At 38.0% G+C, this 24,399-nt stretch overlaps 1 protein-coding gene across 2 annotated transcripts in view; it reads right to left on the reverse strand.

The window, feature by feature from the left end:
* The window catches only part of CNTNAP2 (contactin associated protein 2), a 2,246,749-nt gene that overhangs the window by 984,973 nt on the left and 1,237,377 nt on the right, over positions 1 to 24,399 (reverse strand). For both annotated transcript variants that reach the window (XM_074378960.1, XM_003929829.4), the window contains one exon: positions 23,070 to 23,241. In XM_074378960.1, the coding sequence (XP_074235061.1) occupies positions 23,070 to 23,241 (172 nt within the window). The remainder of the gene's footprint in view (positions 1 to 23,069; positions 23,242 to 24,399) is intronic.

Here is a 24,399-nt window from a genome sequence, read left to right on the forward strand (position 1 = left end):
CTTTCAACTCAGTCTTCCCAGCCTCTACAACTGTGAGAAATACATTTTTGTCATTTATGAGCTAGCCTATGGTATTCTGTTACACCATCCCAGATAGACTAAAACAATAAGTTATCATCCAAGCCTCTGTGATGCATAACTGTGGTCAAGATGATACAGTCAAAAGGCAAAGATGCGAATGAATATGTAGTATAAAATTGAATTTTTTTTTCTTTTTTGAGATGGAGTCTTCTCTGTCACTCAGGCTGGAGTACAGTGGCACAGTGTCTGCTCACTGCAACCTCTGCTTCCCAGGTTCAAGGGATTCTCCTGACTCAGCCTCCCAAGTAGCTTGGATTATAGGCACACACCACCACATGCAGCTAATTTTTGTATTTTTAGTAGAGACAGGGTTTAACCATGTTGGCCAGGCTGGTCTTAAACTCCTGACCTCAGGTGATCTGCCTGCCTTGGCCTCCCAAAGTTCTGGGATTACAGGCATGAGCCACCAAGCCCGGCCCCTAAAATTGAATCTTATGCAGATGTCCTAATACCAGTCCTACTGGTATCTGCAAGGCAGGAAAATGGATACAAGTCTTCAGACTTCAGAGAACAGTAGCCCTCCCGTCCAGCCCCAGAGGCTAGTTTCTGGCTGGGCACTTGACCTAGCAGCCACACCATATGTGTACTAGATCCTGGTGAGAAAAGATACATTGAGCCAACAAATTTCCTTTCTTAAATTTGAAATAAGAAATATAAAAACAGTTGGCCAGTCTGAAACAAAGGGCATTGTGGAGGGAGCTCAGGACAAAATACGAGGTACTGAGAACACTGGAGTTGTATTGGTTCTGACGGTTTCGGCTGTAAACCAAAAACCCAGCTGAGTCTGCATTCACAAAAAAAGGAACTTTACTGGCTCATTGTGGAGTTAGGCATAGGCTTGATCCAGTGGATTGAGGGTCACCAAGATTCTGGTTTATTTATCTATCTTTCCGATTGGGTTCTCCACTTTGTCTTCAGGCCAGGGCTGAGCTGCTCAATATTATGCATGGGTTTCGGGCTGCATGGCCTCAGTCATGGAAATGTTCTTGAAATAGTCCCTGTGGCCACAGGTTGAGACATTAATTGTAACTGAAGACAAAGCAGCTTCTCTGAATCCAAACAGAAAACAGAGGCTGTTAGGAAAAAAATAGGGTGTGAATCACCCACAGAAAGTCAGTTGCTGAGGAAGTAAGCAACATATGCCCAGGACAGAATTTATAAGATTGCAAAAACTATAAACAGAGAAATTCAGTTGGTTTGGGATTAAAGGCAACAGATAAGTGCAGTATAGCTCAGATGCTTTAATGCAGAGCACTTGGGTGAAGATCCATGAATGCATACCTTTAAAGCTGTATTGAATCAAGAAGTTTCTCTAGTTTAAGCCACAAAGGGGCTCACACTTACTAGGTAAGGTGACCGTGCACCTTGACCTGTCCAGTGTAGAATCAGTTCACACTTGTTACACTCCTTTCACTATTAAAAATGGCCCAGTTTAATGGCAAATGATATGGTCATTCAACTCTTATGCTACCTACTTATGAATTTCACATATTTTTTTTCCTAATAATTTTATGTGTAGCTTTATAAGTTGTTCTTAATTGGTGTATTGCTCCATTTTTATATTGGCATGAAAAATTGCCTGAGACTGAGTAATTAATAAAGGGAAGAGGTACGCTTGACTCACAGTTCAGCCTGGCTGGGGAGGCCTTAGAAAACACAGTCATGGCCGAAGGGGAAGGGGAAGAAAGGCACCTTCTTCACAAGGCAGCAGGAAGGATAAGTGATGAGTGAATGAAGAAGAGCCCCTTATAAAATTATCATGAGAAATTACTCACTATCACGAGAACAGCATGGGGGTCCCACCTCCATGATTCAATTACCTCCACCTGGTCTCTCCCTTGACATGTCGATTCTGGAGATTACAATTCAAGATGAGATTTGGGTGGGGACATAAAGCCTAACCATGTCCCTGGGACTAGCTTAGCTGATTTCTGTAGAAGACATGTTTATTAGAAAGAAATTTCAAATAAAGTGGAAGGCAGGGCAGCACCCTTTACTAAGAAAGACCAAGGTAGGAGAATAAGTAAGGGTAAGAGCTCTGAAGGTGGTGTAAGCATAGCTGATTGCACGCTCCCACTTGAAACCACATTTTGAGGGAGGCATGCCGTTGTAGGGTTGTAGGGATTATTCTGTGTAGCTGAAGGGTAGTCTAGAACATTGTGTTCTGGTGAGAGGTGATGGATCCTTGACTTTGTCTTGCCCTCTTTGGGTCCTATTTTCTATCAATTCTCAGATAGAGAATTGCATTTCTTAAATTCATTTGAATTTTATTGTATCTATCTTTTTAGTTTGTTTATTCATAACGAAGAACCCTGACTTACAGTTTACTGGAGTAAGAGTCAAATTAAAAAAAAGTTGCTGGGGCCGGGCGCGGTGGCTCAAGCCTGTAATCCCAGCACTTTGGGAGGCCGAGGTGGGTGGATCACGAGGTCGAGAGATCGAGACCATCCTGGTCAACATGGTGAAACCCCGTCTCTACTAAAAATACAAAAAATTAGCTGGGCATGGTGGCGCATGCCTCTAATCCCAGCTACTCAGAAGGCTGAGGCAGGAGAATTGCCTGAACCCAGGAGGCGGAGGTTGCGGTGAGCTGAGATCGCGCCATTGCACTCCAGCCTGGGTAACAAGAGCGAAACTCCGTCTCAAAAAAAAAAAAAAAAAAGTTGCTGATAGTGAATAAAAACACAAGTCAGTCCATAAGTATCAAACCACCACTTGTTTAGTTATTTTGTTACACTGTATTGTTCACATCCTTTCGTGTTTTTTTGTTTGTTTGTTTTTGTTTTTGTTTTTGTTTTTTAATTTTTGAGACAGAGTCTCACTCTGTTGTCCAGGCTAGAGTGCAGTAGCACAATCTCAGCTCACTGTAGCCCCCGCCCCCAGGTATAAATGATTCTCCTGCCTTAGCCTCCTGAGTAGCCAAGATTACAGACATGCACCACCACACCCAAGTAATTTATGTATTTTTAGTAGATTTGGGTTTCACCATGTTGGACAGGCTGGTCTGGAACTCCTGACCTCCACTTGCCATGGCCTCCCAAGGGATTACAGGCATAAGCCACTGTGCCCAGCCTGATGGCATCCTCTCTATGCATAGAGACAGTGAGTGACTGAAAAACCATTTTCTCTTTCCTTTCTAATATATAATGTAAAATATGACACTCCAAAGATAATAGGTGATACAAGTGAGAAACAGAAGTATGTAAAGCTTTGAGAAAAGTTCAATTGGCTCCTACAGTCTTGCAAGCACTGTGCCAGACTCAGGTGATTTCTACATCATCTGCATTAGCTTATTTTCTCTGGAAATGGTAAGGAAAAGAAAATAGGCTTTTCTATTGTATAAACTCTAACACAACAAGGCCCACATCACTGATCATTTTTGCCACTACCTGAGCTGCATTTTTTTCACACATCTGGGGGCCCAGATGCAGAGGCTGGAGCTCTGCTGTATTCGAGGTATGGTTCACAAACAGCTGCAGCATTTTGGAGCTTGTTAGAAAAGCAGGATCCCAGTGTTCTCTTCAATCCCATTGAATCAAACCTGTTTTTTGACAAGATCCCAGATGATTTGTATGCACCTACAATATTGAGAAGTACTAAACTAAAATACTCCTTCTCAAAAGAATATTGATTTATTCTTCTTACATTTTTTTCTCTTCACCCCACACTTACCTGCCTGAGCTTCCATTTCCAGCCAACTGCTCTCTCACTAATCCCTGTTATTGAAAGTAGTCTTCTTGGCACAGATATTTACCATGTAAATAACGTTTGGACTTTCATTTCCTTACTGATCTGTATCAACCTCACTACTGCATTCTCATTTTCCTTTCCACGAATTCCTTAGGGAGTGCTGTCTTAGGGGAACTATTTTGTGTTGGAACAAGCTACTTTTTACCTTGAATACTTTTCTTCAACACTTCTATTCCCTCATGACATTTGAAATCTAGTTTCTCCATGAAGAAAACATTGTACAGTAAATTTTTCAATAGAAGCCAGCCGTTTTCTTACTCTATTCAATTCACTGGCAAAGTAGAAGGATTTAGAGCATTCTCTGATTCTAAGCCATTATTTAAAAACTATTTCCAGTAGACTCTTTTCTGATGTGTGCACTTCTAGAATTTTATGACCACTCAAAGAGCATTGGGTGGGAAGATATTGGTAAAGGAGTTTTGAGAATGAATGAGTTGACATGGAATTCCATTCTAATAGGCAAAATGTGATGCATACAGTTAACCACAAACACATATGTACATTCCAAAAGTTTATGAATTCCTTGGACTACAGACTAAAGTGCAAATTATTAGGATGTTTTCTCAGGTGTTCTAAGAATATGGGGTAACCTTCTATTTCAGCTGTGTCACATGCCCTAGTTTACATGATCCATTTTTCCAAGACAGCCTTACCCTATATCCTCTGATACTAGCTTTTCTCTCCTGGAAGGACCAGTTTTAATTGTTTCTCTTGTAAAGCATTGCTAAATTCTTTCATTTAGAGCTTTCCTTTTCCTTCTTTATAATTTTGTAGTCTTTTTTTTTTTTTTGCTACTATAATATTCATCCATTCATTCTACAGAAAATGTATTTAGAGCACACTGCATGTCAAGCACTGTGTTAGGCACAGAGACACAAAGGGGCATGAGCTCAGGTCTGCTTCCTGTGCTTGTGAAACTCGAGTCTAGAAGAAGAGATGTAATGACAGTCTTGAATGTGTGATTGTAAAAAAGTTAAAAAGAGCCTAACCCAGCCTTACAGATCCTGAGATGGTTTGCCTAACGGAGTTCTCTAAGAATTGAGATCTGAGGGATAAGAAAGCAAGAGAGAGAGATGGGTAGTAGGGGTGGAGCAATTCCAGGCCCAGGGAACAGTGCAGCCAGGGGTCCCACTGAAAGCACATCTGAGGCATTGACCACAGGCCAGCATGGCTAGAGGGGATGGAGGGGCATGGTATGAGATGAAGCAAAAAGGAAGACAAAGGCCAGACCACAAGAGGCTAATACACTGCTTTTAAGGGTCTGGGTCTTTTTCTTAAGGGCAATAAGAAGTTACTGATTAATTTCAAGTAGGGGTTCAGAATAAGAATTAGGATACCTCTGTCATTCTCTTATGAAATCCTTGAAGAGAGGTTGGATCACTTTCACTCTTGAATATCTTAAAATGTTGACTGTCTAAGCCTGAGGTTTGATAACTTTATTTTAAAATTTGGAGGAAAAATACAAAATAAATAACTTGAATAAATAATATGAATGCTGCATCATTTTTTTTTCTGGAAGCATGCACTTTTTTACTATTTATATTTTGTAATCCTTGGAAACATCAGCTGGGCAGAGAGTGCTATCTGTCTATATCATTGCAGTTTTTCCTCTTCCTCCCTAGTGATAATCCTCAAAGTTGTAGCAGGCACATTACCACCTAGAACGAAATAATTCTCAGTCTATGTTGCAACTCTCTGTGGTTGTGATTCAATCTGGCTAATAAGATATAATTGAAACCGTTGCATGGAACTTCTGAACAGCTTTTTTAAAGGGAAGGTGGACTCTCCTACTTTCTTTGTGAAAATCAGGTGAAATTTCTGGAGTTCTAGCCTCAGTCTTAATCACTAGGAGAACAGAAATCGTGAGCTAAGGAAACGGGAGCAGAACGTTTGAGTCTGGGTCTTGGATCGCTTTCTGGTTATTACACAAATAGTCTATTTCAGACATCTTACATGTACAGAAATAAACTTCAGATTTTTCTAGAAAACTAATTGGGTCTTTGTTCCTAGCAACAGAAAGCAATTTCTTACTGAGACCCCAACTTTTACCTCAGGGATGCTGAATTATACTCAGTTGTATAAATGACAGATACTTTAGTAGAAAAAAAATTAATCTTTGAGCCAGGAAAGTTCTAACTTGTGCTTAACTAAAATACCATCTTAATTTAGACCTTTTTTTCCCCATTGCATAATCCTTATTTTATTTTTAATGATTAGGGAATTAATATTCCAGGAAAAAACCAACACATCTGGCTTCTGAGTCTGTAAAGATATTCTCTGGAGATGGCATTGCAAATACACACAGGCTTAAGAAAACTTCTAACTAATTAAAAGGGACTGAGATTTTAGAATGACGCCAGTTTCACAGACCTTCTGGGGATGCCCACTGTCTCTGAGATAAAACAATTCTAAAGGACTTGTTGCATCCTATCAGAAGTTACATAGATCTCTTTACTCATCTGTAGACAAGACTAACAAAGAAGCTGGCACGCCCATTCTTGCAACACACCATCCAGCTGGAACTATCTGGAGAAAGATTCCAGAGCAGCACTAATATTAATAACTTGTGAGCCACATACCATATGTAAAATCTTATGAAGGTGACAATGACATTAATATTTTATTTAACACAAAATAAAACAAATACAAAAATTATTAATGAGCTATCTTAGATTCCTGTATGTGTATGAAATATTCACTATCTGTCATGCATTTTACACGAACATCACATCTCAATCGGAAAACTTATTTTAAAGAGTGAAATAGCCACATATGGCGAGTGGCTGCAGTATTAGTATAGCTCTGCACATCTCCTGCCTTACTTTTTACTCCAGTATCTCACTACCTGCCTTTTATTTTACCAAGTTCAGGTGCACATGTGATGCTCCAGTATTTCACTACCTTCCTTTTTAAAAGAACTTTTAAGTTCAGGTGCATACATGCAGTTTTGCTACACAAGTAAACTTGTGTTGTGGGTGTTTGTTATAGAGATTATTTCATTGCCTAGGTATTGAGCCTAGTACCCATTACTTATGTTTCCTGATCCTATTCCTCCTCCTATCCTTCACCCTCTGAAAGGTACCAGTATGTGGTATTCCCCTCTAGGTGTCCATGCATTCTCATCACTTAGCTCCCACTTATAAGTGAGAACATGTAGCACTTGATTTTCTGTTCCTGTGTTAGTTTGCTAAGGATAATGGCCTCCAGCTCTATTCATGTTCCAACAAGAGACATGACCTTGTTCTTTTTTATGGCTGCATAGTATTCCATGGTGTATATGTGCCACATTTTATCATTGACAGGCATTTAGGTTGATTCCATGTCTTTGCTATTGTGAATAGTGCTGCAATGAATGTATTATGCATGGTCTTTCTGATAGAATAATTTATATTGTTTGGTTATATACCCAGTAATGGTATGGTTGGATTGAATGGTATTTTTGTCTTCAGGTCTTTAAGGAATCACCACATTGTATTCCACAATGGTTGAACTAATTTACATTTCCACCAATAATGTATAAGCATTTCCTTTTTTCCCCCGCAACATTGCCAGTATCTGTTATTTTTTGACTTTTTAATAATAGCCATTCTGACTAGCCTGAGATGGTATCCTATTGTAGTTTTGATTTGAATTTCTTCAATGATCAGTGATGTTGAGTTTTTTTTTTTCTTTTCCCATGATGGTCCCATGTATGTCTTCTTGTGAAAAGTATTCATGTCCTTTGCCCACTTTTTAGTGGGATTGTGTTTTTTCTTATAAATTTGTGTAAGTTCCTAATAGTTGCTGTAAATTAGACCTTTATCAGATGCAAAATTTGCAAAGTTTTTCTCCCATTCTGTAGCTTGTCTGTTCATTCTGATGATAGTTTCTTCTGTTGTGCAGAGGCTCTTTAGCTTAATTTCATCACATTTGTCAAATTTTGCTTTTGTTGCAATTGTTTTGGGTGTCTTCATGAAATCTTTGCCCATGCCTATGTCCTGAATGGTATCGCCTAGGTTGTTTTCCAGCAAGTTTATAGTTTTGGGTTTTACATTTAATTCTTTAATCCATCTTGAGCTAATTTTTGTATACGCTGTAAGGAAGGGGTCCAGTTTTAATTTTCTGCGAATGGCTAGCCAGTTATCCTAGCACCATCTATTGAATCCTTTCTCCATTGTTTACTTTTGTCAGGTTTGTCAAAGATCAGACCGTTGTAAGTGTGCCTGCACTTCTGTCTCAATTCTGCCTCTCCTATTTTAATTTTCTCCCTTTACCACCCTCTGTTGCTCAATTGCTGCTACTATTTTTCACCATCTTCCAGATCCCAGTAAAATCTTACCCTAATGGGTAGACCCTTTAATAAACAAATGTTTTAGTTAAAACATTGTTTGGGGACTAGTGAAGACAACAATCTTTCGTTAAAGCCTTTTCCCATTCTGAAACCAGTTTCTCTTTCCTGCCAATAATTTTTCCTATTTCCACACTTAATAAACCCTTTCTCTCCTTAGTTCAACTCCTAAACACCTTGGATCTCTCCTCTCTCTCTCTCTCTCTCTCTCTCTCTCTCTCTCTCTCTCTCAACCTGTTTCTACTACCACTGCAATAGTTCAGCTCTCATCACCTCTACCCAGGTAATCAGAGCAAAATGTCAGTAATGCAATACTTGATTTCCCTGAAAATCCCTCAATGGCTGCGCATTGCCCAAAGGATAAGTTACGGTCTTTTTAGTAGGCAAAAAACATGTAAAGTCATTTTTCATTCGGTTCTCCCTAAATTCCTAGCTTCACATCTTCCCTCACTAGTAGCTGCCAATCTCTGAAAGAACTTACTGTAACTCCTTGAGTTTACTGTGCATACCAAAGTCATTCACACTTGTGTGCTTTCCAATTGCCTGGAATGGCTGTAGCATGTGCCTTAAACTGCTATCTCCATCCCAACCTAGATCCCAGGGAGAAACAGACACAAGACCCCTTGTGCATACCTTGATTTTGCATTTGTAAGGTTTTTTTTTTTTTTCAACAATAATGTGTGGTGTGTGTGTGTATGCTTTTTTTGCTGCTCAACTCTGTTATAAATCAGTAAGAATGTCGAGTCCATAAGTTTACATCTTATTCATCGAGGCTAAAACTGTCCTTGGACACATGGTATGTAATTAATGAATGACTGTAGAATTAATGGATAAATGAATAAATGAAAAATAGATCTTTTCAATTTTTCCATGACTCCCCTACACAAACATGCTGCTGTGATTCCGATGATCTCCTGTTTCAGAAATGTGACATGGTTACCTGTGCCTCCACACTCCTGCTCGTGTTTCTGCTTTTGCCTGGCATGTTCCTGCCTTTCTTTCCCATCCTCTAAGGCTAAAGTTCCTCTACAGTTTCACCTACTTCTTTTACGAAGTTTTCATCAACCACGAAGCTCATAGTAATTTTTCCCCTCAATGATTTTCTATAGAAATCATTATCTATAACAATTAAGAAGCACATGGTGACATGCTTCTTAACATAGTTCTAACATTTCTTATGATTGTTTACTGTCTCCATGGCTACATTAGTACACGTTCTGGGAGACAAGATCCTATCTGTAACTTGTAGTTTTCTCTTTGTGTAGATTAGTAACAGTGCCTTGACCTTCATAGGAGATTAACAAATGTCCTATAATAACTATGTGAAAGAAACTTGCCTTCGTGTGTATGGTATTTGTAAATTAGAAAATGTCACTTGAAAATTTTATTACGCAGCCATCAAAAACAATGAGTTCATGTCCTTTGTAGGGACATGGATGAACCTGGAAACCATCATTCTCAGCAAACTGACACAAGAGCAGAAAATCAAACACTGCATATTCTCACTCATAGGCGGGTGTTGAACAATGAGAACATATGGACACAGGGAGGGGAGCACTACACACTGGGGTCCACTGGGGGGAAATGGGGGAGGGACAGGGGGGTGGCGAGGTGGGAAGGGATAGCATGGGGGGAAATGACAGATACAGGCCAGGGGACGGAAGGCAGAAAACCACACTGCCATGTGTGTACCTATGCAACAATCTTGCATGTTCTTCACATGTACCCCAAAACCTAAAATGCAATTAAAAAAAGAAAAAAAAAAGCACTATTGACTCCAAAAAAAAAAAAAAAAGAAAACTTCTTAATTTTCAAATGCCTGAAGTGTTTTGAAAATGCAGTGCACTTTTATATCACGTCTGTCTACCTTCCCGGGGGTGGTCTTCACTGAAGTGTGTTTGAAAATAAGTTTCATGTTGATGAAGCCTGTCTGGGACTATGCCAAAGAAGCAAAAATCATGAAACTGTCAGAGTAAAACTAAAAGAGGCATGACTTGTTGAAGGCAAACAAAGTTAATTCTATACACAAATATTGTCTGGTACTTAGGGAGCTTACCTTTATCATAATTGTAGATAATGGTCTATTTAAATCAATCTGTTTATGGATTAAGACACCCTTTTCAGATATCATAATTTGTTTGTTAAAATTTATTACAGATTCATTTTTCAAAACCATTTCAAATAAACATGTACATATTCCTCATCCCTTCCATCTGAATTCCTTTCTTGCTCTCATAATATTCTTTGTGATGTAAGCAGGATTTGGTAAACAAAATAAGATTCGGACTCTAATATTCCTCAATAAATTCACAGGCAAAGACAACAAAGTATTTATTTCTAACATGGCAATGGGCGCTGTGAGAATTTTAGACTACGCTATCTGAAAAATTACGATTGTTGCCCTTTTAAAACTACTTTACGGGCATTACAGATACAACTACACAAAGAGGAAATACATGTTTTTAATCAACAAAATGAAAATGATGACAACCTCATTGGTGTAAAGCTGCTTTTCCTTGGCATAGAAAAATCTATGCCTCCTCTCTTCTCAGTTTATAGCTCATTTAAATACTAAAGAAAAAATTTCAAATGCAATGTTCTTTTCAAATACTGTAATAAACACCATTGCAAATTTTTGCTCCTTTTATTTTAATGAAAGTAAAAGAGCCTTATACTAATAAACCAGATGACAGTGTGATGTAACAGACAGTCCTCCTCTCCTCTCCTCTCTTCCCTTTCCTTCCTTTTCCTTTATTTTTCTTTCTTCTCTTTATTATTTGGAAGGCAAAGACTTCTCAAATAAAGAAAGCATAAAGAAAAAATGATCTCTCCTTTTATTCAGATTGGGGAACAGTAGAAGTCTTCAATATAAATCCAGTAAAGAAATGTCACTAAAAAGACACACACCTTAACCATTTTAATTTAACTGAAAACCTACATTATGTCAAGTCAATGACTCGTTGTCAGAGGGAATTACTCTCGGGACTTTGGGTGCGGGTTCATCTATTTGAAGTCTATAGTTCAACACACTGGCCTTTCTATCAAACCATTTCCACATAGTATCACTCTCATTTTTCAGTTTTAGTTTCTTCAAGTGCAGTGAAAACTAAAGTCACCAATTAATTCGAGTGAGTTCACCTCCGGCTTGATGAATCTCTGCAAATGTTTATAGTTGCCTGGCCCACACATAAACTTACAGTTTTGTGTTTGTTTTGAGCCACCTGTCTTTCTAAAACTTTAACATTGATTTTACAAGAAATCATTATTTGTTTCTGTCTCTACTCATTTGAAAATATACTTAGCACTTAATTAAACCATGTTATTATAGTAACAAGCATGACTTTCATACACATTTTTGGGAATGAACAACTGACTCCCACACAGTATGTTAGGGAGCATACAGCAAACGAAGCATAATGTTCTACCAGCTCCAGATTCCCCTTCATCAAGCTGTATCCCTCCCGATATTTTACAAAAGGAATGATGCTTGTCCATGAGTCAGTAATGCTGGTTTAGGGGAGAGCAGTTAAACGAATTCTTAGTGTGACATCACAATTTTGCAAGTATCCAAGTAATTGACAAAAACAATTATTTTAAGAAGAAAACACTTGTTAAGAAAGATATTTTAAATGTTTTTTAAAGCAATTGCTATTATTTTTATTTTGCAGGTAATATGACGTCAAAAGCAAGAAATAATATCGAATGACTTATTTAAATTTCTCCATAGTTGATTTAGCTATATGTTAAAATTATTTATCTACTTCCTTTCTTCTTATCTTCAAACATATAACTGTTTTTCTGACATTACTTTTATGCACCGAGCCTTCCTTGGGATTTAAATGTCAAAGCACAGCTATATCCCACGCTAAAAGCAAATATAGTTTTCTTTTGTCCGAATACATGCAATGCATCAAAGAAGAATACAGCTGCTGTTGAATCTTAAAATGGCTAATTCAACTTTTTTCTTTTATTTCTTAGGAAAGTTATCTCCTCTGGCATTTCACTACCTTTTTTTAAAAAAATATGTTTTTGTCACTCTAGTATTCTATTTGTACTTAAAAATAAAATCACTTTGAAATCACTTCAGAGAAGCAACTGACTTGAACATGGGTTCGCCTGGGTATGTGATACTTTTAGGTAATTGAGCTGAGGCTTTTGTACTAGACAGATGCCCATGACTTAAATGTTTATGTATAAACAAGAAGCACCTCCCTTCTAAAAGAAACCAAATTATTTTGATAATAAAGCTAACAATCAAACAAGAGACTGGGGTTAGCAGGGAAGGCCAAGAAAGTTTAAATGAAGAGTCATACATCTAATATTACAAATAAGTCAGATTTAGCATGAGAAAATGGAAGTTTTCAGAAATTGCCAGTAGTTTTATGTATCACAAACCAAAAAAGAACACAGCAATTTGCAACATAAGATTAACGGAATCCAAGATGGAAAATAAACTGAGTCAAGGTGAAGGGACAAGATGAACATATCTACCCAAAAGAATCACAATAGGATTACTCTGTTAGAAAACTTAAGTTTTTCCTATACATTTAAGTTGGGGATTAGGTCTTAGGATGCACGAGCTTTTGTCCAAAGCATAGTCCCCAAAAGGAAATCTAGTTTCACTTCTGGAAAATTGCTCGTTGGCTCAAGTTCTTTGAGAATTAACTTCAGCTTACCTGTTCTTTGATGATTTGTAGTTTGATGGGATCACATTCACAACAATGTTAGGATTGAGCAAGTGTAGAGTTTTGAATAATGTGAATTTGTCTGAGAGACTTTCTGCCCCTTTACCCCTTATCAATAATTATCACAAATGAAAGTAAAGTATTTCCAGAAGCCTACAGTATGTGTAATGAAATAAGCACCTAATGGTAAAAGACAAAATATTTCCCCATGTAAGAGAAGCACTAGCAGGGTTTGACATCAGCCTTACTGATGACATTAACATTCCTAGAGAAAAAAGAGGAGGAGATGGCCAACCTGGAAATGTATGAAAAAAGGAGTTGTCAGACCTAGAGGTCGCAGCTTAGAGTCAGCAAGATTCAAGTGAAAGAGAAAGGAAACCTGACATAAAAACCACCATCACTACAGAAATATTAATATTTGTGAGACAGGCCTTCCCTTTACTATAGTAGATACAGTTCTGAGGTATTTTAAGTCAAAATTTTGGTTTTATTTTTCATCATTTTTTTTCTTACACTATGCCTGTCTTACCAGGAGATCAATGACATTTATCATACAAAGTAGGTTCTCAGAGTATTCACCTCTAGACTCTAGACTGAAACAAAAAGTTAATAAACATGTGAACTTAATTTTGGAAAAGTAGTCTAAAACCAAGAAGTGGCCAGGCATGGTGGCTCACGCCTGTAACCCCAGCACTTTGGGATGCCAAGGTGGGTGGATCACCTATGGTAGGGAATTCAAAGACCAGCCTGACCAACATGAAGAAACCCTGTCTCTACTAAAAATACAAAATTAGCTGGGCATGGTGGTGCATGCATGTAATCCCAGCTACTCTGGAAACTGAGGCCAGAGGATTGCTTAAACCTGGGAGAAGGGGGGTTGCGGTGAGCCGAGATCATGCCACTGCACTCCAGCCTGGGCAACAAGAGCAAAACTCCGTCTCAAACAACAGCAACAACAACAAATATCCCAAGAAGCTTTTGATTGAAAAAAGCTGTATTTTTTAGAGCAAAACAGGCACTTTAAGCATTAAGACATACAAGCCAAACAAGTGTTAAAACAGTGTAGAGTCTGATCAGTTATCTTCCCTTCACCACCTCAGCATTCAGTCCCAGGAGTTACTGTCTACTGGTTGATGTGATCTTCAATAAGTACTTGTTGACTGAATAAACCTCATCCCTAAACTAAAAAAGTATCTGAGAGAAGTCTCAGTCAATTTAGTTTATTTTGCCAAGGTTAAGGATGTTCCCATGACACTTCCTCAGGATGATCTGATGACGAGTGGCCAAGGTGGTCAGGGTACGGCTTGGTTTTATACATTTTAGCGAGACACGAGACAACAGTCAGTACATTTAAGATGTATGTCGTTTGCATCTGGAAAGGCGGGACAACTCAAAGCAGGGACATCCAGATCATAGGTAGATTTAAATATTTCCGATTGGCAATTGGGTGAGAGTTATTATTTAAAGATCTGGAATTAATAGAAAGGAAAGTCTGGGTTAGCATAAGGGTTGTGGGGACCAAACTTTGATCATGCAGATGAAACCTCTATATAGTAGGCATCAGAGAGAATGGATTGCAAATGTTTCTTATCAGACTTAAAGAGACTGTTCTGTCAGTCTTAAGGCCTCTGTGTTGATGTTTGTGAGGCATATCTGACCTCCACTTCCCATCATGGCCTAAATTAGTTTTTTTTTTTTTTTTTTTTTTTTTTTTTTTTTTTTGAGGATTATTTGGAATGCTCTTGGCTGAGGGGAGGGTCCATCAGTTGGTTTGGGGGCTTAGAATTTTATATTTGGTTTATACAGCAGAGACTTAGGAATCTCATGATGGCCTTTGAGGGTCTACTGTGCAGAGGGCCTCATGTCAGGCTGAGTGGCTGTGTTGAGCAGATTTGGAGGGAAGGCATGCTGAAGCAAAGAGAGCACAGCCTAAGGAAGCTGCCCTCAATGCCTAACCTCTTCCCCACAACACACATGCCACGATTCATTTCAGCCTGTATATCATCTCCAAAAGGTACAGAAATCACTGTGTGTCTTTATAGGGCCTATACAACGCTTAGCTGGCTGACAGATCAGATAAAGATGTTAGGAGAAAGAAGACATAGAGTGTATAGTTACCAACCATCCTAGTTTACCCAGAACTGAGGGGTTTCTCCAGACGCAGGACTCTCAATGCTAAAACCAAAAGGGACTCAGACATGCCAGGAACAGCTGTCACCTACACAGATCCCAGGCCCCAAGTCCAGCAATAGCCATGTCATATTCAAAGGCCAGCAGGAACAGCTGTCATCATAGTGGGTGGCAGGGACAGAGGTGGGACCCTGAAGACAAACCAGGCTGGGGACTCTCAGGGAGCTCAGAGGAAAACTCAGTGGAGCAGGTGGGACAGATCCAACCCCTGTAGTGAAGTGGCATTGCACAAGCTGACCCAGACCCCAGCCATGCTAGGTTGTCCAGGAGAACTCTTGAAATGGTACCACAACCACAAAAGGAAGTTTACCTTTGGTTAAGATCGACTCCATATTGACTGACTAGACACAGAATGGAGTGATTATGGTACCAAAATGTATGTGTTCAAGTATTTGTCTTTTCTGCTATGGACCAGAAATGGGGACTTAGCGAATGAAGACAAATCTTGGACTTAGCGAATGAAGACAAATCTTAGAAAATGATAAATGTTAATATGTTTTCTTCATCTAAGTTATGAATGCGAATTTTAAACCTGCTTTTATAGAAACTCATGACCTCCTTTGTATTAGTACATTTTCATAGTTCTGCTATAAAGAACTGCCTGAGACTACGTAATTTATAAAGAAAAGATGTTTAATTGACACACAGTCCCGCATGGCTGGAGAGGCCTCAGGAAACTTCATGGCAGAAAGCAACGGGAAGCAAGGCATATCTTACATGGCAGCAGGAGAGAGAGTGAATGAAGGGAAAAGTGCCACACTTTTTAACTATCAGATCTCATGAGAACTCACTCACTATCATGAGAACAGCAAGGGGGACATCAAACCCATGATCCAGTCACCTCCCACCCGCCCCCTACTCTGACACATGGTGATTACAGATCAATTGAGATTCAGGTGAGAATACAGAGCCAAACTGTATCATCCTTCTTTAATTTTTTTTTTAAATTGTACTTTAGCTTCTGGGGTACATGTGCAGATCATGCAGGATTGTTGCATAAGTACATACATGGCAAGGTGGTTTCCTACCTCCATCCCCCCATCACCTATATCTGTCATTTCTCCCAATGTTATCTCTTCTAAACCTCCCACCCCCCTTCCCCCCCGCTCCCCTCAACAGACCCCAGTGTGTAATGCTCCCCTCTCTGTGTCCGTGTGTTCTCATTGTTCAACACCTGCCTATGAGTGGGAACATGTGGTGTTTGATTTTCTGTTCTTGTGTCAGTTTTCTGAGAATGATGGTTTCCAGTTTCATCCATGTCTCTACAGAGGACACAAACTCATCTTTTTTTATGGCTGTATAGTGTTCCATTGTGTATATGTGCCACATTTTCCTTGTCTAGTCTATCATTGGTGGGCATTTGGGTTGGTTCCAGGTCTTTGCTACTGTAAACAGTGCTGTAGTGAACATACGTGTGCATGTGTCCTTATAGTAGAATGATTTATAATCCTCCGGATATATACCCAGTAATGGGATTGCTGTGTCAAATGGAATTTCTATTTCTAGGTCTTTGAGGAATTGCCGTACATTCTTCCACAATGGTTGAACTAATTTACACTCCCAGCAACAGTGTAAAAGTGTTCCTATTTCTCCACATCCTCTCTATCATCTGTTGTCTCCACATTTTTTAATGATCACCATTCTAACTGGCGTGAGATGGTATCTCAATGTGATTTTGATTTGCATTTCTCTAATGACCAGAGATGATGAGCATTTTTTCATATGTTTGTTGGCCTCATATATGTCTTTTTTTGAAAAGTGTCTGTTCATCCTTCTTGACTGCTTTCAGTCACCTTTTCAACAGAGTCAATTTAGTTTTGATATGTTTTCACTTTTCATCTACCTAACCCTCATTTAAATGTTCTTATAAAAGTTCATTTATTATTTTCTTTCAAAGAAAAAACAAACTAGATAGATATTCTTGAAAATAAGGCAATGAAAAAAAAAAACAGGTCTGTGATTATGCACTTCATCCAGAAATCTAATGAAGATTTAATTGCTAACCCTGAAATAGAATCTCGTCTATTCACAATTTCTCAAGTGGTAATTTTGTAGGCTGTGTTTAAGTTGGGACATTTGCATTTCTTTTCCACTCTCTGTGTTATATGGGATGCTTACTGATTTTGTTTCTTAATGTATTTTTAATATATTTACAAGGGAGGTAGCAGGGAAGAGCAGAGAATATTCTAATTTTAATGAACCACTTTTTACTAGTGCTGACTTTAACAATATGAATTTGCTTTGGCCTCTAGACAGCTCTATCATCCCCAAATTCCAATCTCTAGGGGACATCACTAAAATGCAACTTAATACACTCCAAAGTAAATGTATCATCTTTCCTTTCAAAGTCATTTGCATATTTGGAAATTTGTTCTTCTGTTTTCCGGTAAAATGATGGTACTGGTTAATTTTAGAAGTGGAGGCTAGGGAAAGGTGCTTCTGGTTCCAGGAAAAGTAAAACTTAACTCATAATTACTTAAATAAATCATCGTTGATATTTTTCACATACAAATTTGTATCAGTGGCTGCTTGATCTATGGTTTTCTTGAACCTACAGCTCTAGGCAATAAGGTCTACCTCTAACCAAGGATGGTGGAGAGCGAGAGGCAACAGTGTCAGGAGAACAAAAGCCTTCCCAGGAACACCACAGCTGACTTCTGCTTGGCTCTCAGCAGCCAGGACGGTGTCTCATCTCTGCTTCTGCCTAGCATAAGGTAATATATATATATATATATATATATATATATATATATATATATATATATATTCCTTTGGCAGTTGAGCTGTGAAGAGTGCTCTTAGGATTGAAATAGAAACCACAAATGCAAAATGGACCTAACTATTACTCACAAAACAGAAAAAAAAATGTCAAACCAAGCATGATCACCACCTAATTAAGCTCAAAATACGCTAACATCAGCTTCTTCTTTCCCACGCATCCTGGCTACAACCACAGAAAAACAAATCAAACAATAACTCTACACCAATTCGCAAGTTCTAAGGCCAATGTCTGTTGTAGCAACTCTCCTAGTTTAGAAATTCTAACCAATATCTGCAAGAACTGACTCATTCCAGCCCTTGATACCCTCCCTGACTCTCCCCAGTGTCCATCCCTCCCCATCCCTACCCCCAGTTTGAAATGTCCTGTGGTTCTCTTCATGATTCTCTCTTGAGGGAGGAAGTGAATGAACCTAACTTTGGCTTAAAAAAGTGTTTCTGAAGGTTTGGGCTCTCAGGTTTTCACACCTGAAAGGAGGCTGGAGAGAAAAAGATTGAGAAGAGCTGAATCAGGCAACTCAAAATATTCGCCACAAGCCATCAATAATGTAAGGATTCTAGAAATGAATAAAGGAAAGCAAAATGCAGAGAGAAACGAAAGTGTTATCTCTGGGTATTTTACCTTTCTCAGAGAATGTTTTAGTAGCTGAAGGTTTGACGACAATCTGCCTCTGTAAGAGTGGAATATCACTGAAGGGCTCAAGCTAGCAGCTTCCATTGTTAGAGGGCACTTCCTGCCCGTTATCCACCACTGCCCCTTCCAGTTCTATGACTGTTTACAAAATGTAGCTAAAGATACCAAAGACCCTCAAAAGTTACACAAAACGGCTTCTGTCAGACACAAAGGTTTATTGTGTAATCTGCAGACACAGGCTTGTTACACAGATATATCCAACTGTCTTCTTGACATTTCTACTTAGATATCCAGGAGACATTTCAACTCATGTCCAACACTGAATTGCTGACTTACTTTTTCTTTAGCCCTCTTGACTAATCTTTTCTATGACTAGCCTTCTCAATCTGAGGAGACGGCATCTCCTTTCTTCCTGCTGCTTTTACCAAACCATTTAGATTTATCCCTATTTCCTCTGTTTCTCTCACATTCCATATCTAATTTGTCAAGGAACTCTACTGACTCTGCCTCCAAAATACATTCAGAATTGACTGCTTCTCACTACTTCTAGTTGTAGAAATGGGGCAATTACAAAGTCTCATTACTTCATCTCACTACATCTCACTACCCTGGTCTAGGCTACACGCATCCGTCACCTGGATTACAATGGCATCATTTTAGTTAGCCTCCTGCTTCTAGCTTTCTTGCTCCCACAGCCCAGATTCATCCTTTTACGATGTGAGCTACATCAGGTTGCTCTTTTCAGAATGCTGCAAATGGCTCCTGTATTCTTTCAAAATAAAAGCCACACCCTTACAGTAACCTACAAGTCTGCAGGGCTTGTTCCGCTCTCTATTCCTTCATTTATTTGTGACCTCTCAAACTTGCCACCCTGGCTTCTATACTGATCCTGGATCACACAAATGCCTCTTTTGCTGTCTGTGCTCTCTGGATCAAATGTTCTTTCCCTGCGTTAGTACATTCAGTTACCTCTTTCAAGTCTTGTGCTAATATTTTCTTTTTTTTTTTTTTTAATTGCATTTTAGGTTTTGGGCTACATGTGAAGAACATGCAAGATTATTGCATAGGTACACACATGGCAGTGTGGTTTTCTGCCTTCCATCCCCTCGCCTGTATCTGTCATTTCTCCCCATGCTATCTCTTCCCACCTCCCCACCCCCCATCCCTCCCCCATTTCCCCCCAACAGACCCCAGTGTGTAGTGCTCCCCTCCCTGTGTCCATGTGTTCTCATTGTTCAACACCCGCCTATGAGTGAGAACATGCGGTGTTTGATTTTCTGCTCTTGTGTCAGTTTGCTGAGAATGATGGTTTCCAGGTTTATCCACGTCCCTACAAAGGACACAAACTCATCATTTTTGATGGCTGCATAATATTCCATGGTGTATATGTACCACATTATCCCTATCCAGCCTATCATTGTTGGGCATTTGGGTTGGTTCCAGGTCTTACTGGGTATATATCCAAAGGATTATAAATCATTCTGCTACAAGGACACATGCACACGAATGTTCATTGCAGCACTGTTTACAATAGCAATGACCTGTGCTAATATTTTCAATGGAGGCTTATCCCTATCAATCTATTTAAACTACAAATCGACACCTTGATCTACTGACATCCAGTCCTCTACTTTGTTTTAGTAATTTTACACATAACTTTTTTCCTTCTCACTTACTAGATTATTTACTTTTTAATTATAGTTTGTCATCTCTCCTCCCCTTCCTCCACCATGTGACCTTAGAATTTTCAATTCTCTTTGTCATTCCTATTCAAGGATTTATTCCAAGTGCCTAGAATAGCTTGACATCTAGTATGCACTCAGAAAATAAATATCAAATGCATAATTCTATAGCTTGTCATGCTTGCTCTTTTCTTGATTTGAAGCTGTGTTCAGAAAATAAACACGTGAGCAAAACGAGCCACGTGCAAATCTACACACAAAGCAAAAAAGAAAGTTCAAATCATAGGATATTCCAATACAACACACAGAAATACTCCTTCAGAACCATCTTCCCCTAACTGTTTCCCTAAGTTCTGCTCATTAAATCACTGCAGCTGTGACTATTATCTCCAAATGTTTTATAAAAGTCAGGCTTGTGGTAGCTCTTCTATTTTTTTTTAACCCTATGTTCTCATTTACATACTTCTTTTCTCCCTCTCTCAAAAATAACTCTCAAATCAATCAAGCTGGAACTGGGAAGGAGAAAAGTAAGAAAGAACCAGTGTGGGCTTTCTTTGGGAGAATTTGGGTAATCGGAAAAGAAAGTTGTAGATAAGCAGCAGTCTTAGTGAAGAGAAAGTTGTAGATAAGCAAAGTCTTGATGAGGAGAAAGAATCAAGCAGAGATGTGCTAGGGGTGTGTATATTGTTAAAGGGTTATCTGGATACATCGCTGCTCTATGAGGACAAATTAAAACCACTGGTACTTTTACCTGAAAAGTTACAGATGAACGCTGATATTGTCAACACATTCTTCAGTGGTTTAAGTAAAGTAAAAATAGTCCTGTCTCACACACTATAAAAGTACAACACTCCATGCTTAAGATTTTGAACAGGGAAGATTTTAGGTGACTCAAGGAATCTGCTGTTTCACACATTGCTATTTCATGTACAGATGTTGTTGCCTTAAAAAGCAGGATAAGCTAAAAATAGGTTCCATAATGGGTTTAGAAAATGCATGGAGATGTGTCACAGGTGACTACTTCCCTGCAGCTAATCCTCTCATTTGTCATCCTAAAGAATAAGAAAGGCGTGAACTTTGTTCTTTCAGCTACAGGAAACTTGGCAAGATGAATATTGGGCCTGACTCATTTTGGCAAAAAAAAAATATATATATATATATATATTTTGTGTATCTTTGTATATGCAAAAAATCGAAATATATATTCTCTTTTCTATACCTTCCCTTGTGTTGGACTGCCCACCAGGAATATCATGTTACATTTTCTTCATTTACCAAAATCTCATTCATTCTTTTGGGGCCAATTTAACTCCTGTCTCCATTAGAGGAAAACATTAATATCTCAACACATCACCCTTTATTCTTTAGTAGCAAACTATATATAATGCCCAGGAACATGTTTGGAGAGAAACAGTAACATATTATCCAGCCCATTTACAAAGCCAAAAGAGGTAATGAAATTATTGTATCATCACAGTTACTGATCTGAAAAAAATCAGTAGATACTAAAAAATTCCACGGCTATTATGAAGATTTTTTTTGTATAAAACAATTATAATATGTAATTATCTAAAATCAGAACAAATGATCTCTAAAACATTCATCTCAGCTTTTCTGATTATTGCTGCCATTTGCTCTAGGCAGAAATAATAGCTGATACATTATTAATGGCTCAAAAATTAGGAGTATATTTCCATTAAAATTGTTCACTATTCTATTTAGATATAAACCGTTTAGGCTACTAAGATCAGTACTTGCATGCATGAATATAAATAAGCAGCATACGATGTCATAAAGTCTCATTACAAACATGTGAAGCCTTTATAAAAGTTATATCTTATAACCATCACAAACTGTAATGTACCATTCGCAGGAATGCCATCTTATTCAGATTATATGGAAGCAAACTTACTTCAAAATAGATTATTTTATATGTTTGTAAAATTCATTATTGAGTGACTTCTTAAAGTATTTTCTCTTAAATAAAATAAATTTGTTAAAGACTTATGGTTTACATTTTGTTGTGGGCAGAAGTGAGATAGAATTAACATCTTATTTTAAAATTTAAGAATGTTCCCCTACTTGCGTAACTGAGGTAATGAGAAAAAAAAAAGAACTTTTATCTTCCCAAAACACAAAATTAATAAAATGAGTTTTCAGAATACAATAGTTCTTCCACAAAAGATTTAAGTATATTTTAGAAAATCACATAAATTCAGTAGGTTAATGTCAAACCATATACAGTCTGTTTAGAGACAGAATATCTCAAAATCAAACTTTTTCATAATGGAATTAAAGGTACTTTCTAGAAGTATGTTAAGGTAGTGTATGCAGTACAATCATAATATTTCACATAAAAGTTGCATCTTTCCACTGCGTGAGAATGCAATAAAAGTTTTTATTAAAAATTCCTCCCGGATTTGCAAAACCAATAAAGATTTGATTCTGTCATGTTTTAATATGTGTATTTTGTAAGCTGAATCAGTTACTCTAAATATCCTGTTTCATAAATATCCATATTGCCCACTGATGGTTTTGTAATATTCCTTTTTCTTCAGAAGTGGGTTTTGGAGGGAACATGTTGATGCCAAGTCATGATTGAGACAGAAAGAGAATGGATATTTCTGCTTGTAGACATAGAAAGCAAAACTAAAAATCAACTCGCAGAGTTTCTCTACCATACTGCTGTTGCTTACAACACTACTTGTTTAAAACTCAGATTCTCTGATTGAAGGCTGTTGAACAAATGCAACACCACAATGTGTTTTATCATTCATATATATATATATATATGTATATATCTGTATTCCATCTTACCTGTGTTTCTTTAATTTTTATTCTTTAATTTTTATTTTTTCTTTTGGTTCCTTCACTGGTCTCACAACAGAAACATAGGTTTGGAAAGTCTGGACAACGTTAGGTAGGATGGAAAAATCATTTACCTGTCTATGATTGCACACATGTCAATGCTGACATTCGCAAAACTTCCCGGCTTCCTTTGTGCCACTTCGTATAAATTTACAAGTTGATCATCCACCTGAATGAGCTGCATGCATCCTTGGAATGAAGGCTGAAGAACGGAGTGACTTGAGTTATTCATCGGGTTCAGAAAACCTGTGAAACAGAAGAAAATGGAATGTAAATCTGGTGTACTGTATGCTTCACTAAAATTCTTGTGGGTACTTTACCTGACCCCAGCCATTGCATCCAACTACTTTTTCTCTGATCCTTGCTGATGTTATATTCAGTGTAGAAGAAGAAAGTTTTTTGAGAAAGTGCAATTATTAGAGAGGAAGAAGTCAGGGTTGAATTGTAATGGGTTACCAGGTCAATGTTTGCCTCCGGGGTCTGCTGTCACTCAAATTTTCTCTTTTGACATCTTCTTTCTCAGTCTCACATCTTTCTGTCCCTCTGCTGTCAAAGACTCACTGTTATGCTTCCTCTGCTGAGCCAGCCCTCAGAGATTAGGACACAAAACTTTAGAACTTTCCCAACTACCCAACTTCCTTCTTCTTGTATCTTCAATGTTCATTTCTATTTTCTTAATTCCCTATTGCCTGTTATTGAGATGTCAGGTAAGCTAAACGTACTATTATGAAGTAAAGTAGATTAGTGTGTAATTCATTACAAGGAAATATTTGCATTACAGGTGCCTTTTTAGTTTATAAAATCCAGGGGAACATTATAAGGAAATAAATTTAGGCATAAAGTTCACCCATCCTGCTTTGAATATATATCTTATACATAATATGGTATAAATACTATACCATGATATGGTATAAATACTAGTAAAGAACAACAGATGGAACTAAAATTAAAAGAGTAAATAACAAGAATAAACACACACACACACACACTCTCTCTCTCACTCACTCACACACACACACAGTAAATACTGTTGATTCTACTAGGAAATAGAATGCACATACCAACTTTGAAATCAGATATTGAGAGTATATTGCTAAATAACTTTAAGAGATTGCCAATCAATTACTATCATGTCTTTTTAAAAGAAACATGCATAATTGGGTAGAAACATCATTATGGATTGAAAATGTGTAGGCCATAAGAGAATGATATATTTCAATCCCATTAAGTATCTTCAGAAAGTCCCAAAAGCTTCTGCTTCACATGTTGCTCAACACACCAAATCTGCCTACTGCGAAAATTAAAACTGTACTAATCTGTCTGTTTACAAATCTAAAGATATTCACACATTCACTTCATATATTACATCTGCAACAACAAACGATTTATATAAAATGGGTTGGA

This window comes from Saimiri boliviensis, chromosome 10, assembly GCF_048565385.1.
Source record: "Saimiri boliviensis isolate mSaiBol1 chromosome 10, mSaiBol1.pri, whole genome shotgun sequence".
Taxonomy (NCBI): domain Eukaryota; kingdom Metazoa; phylum Chordata; class Mammalia; order Primates; family Cebidae; genus Saimiri; species Saimiri boliviensis.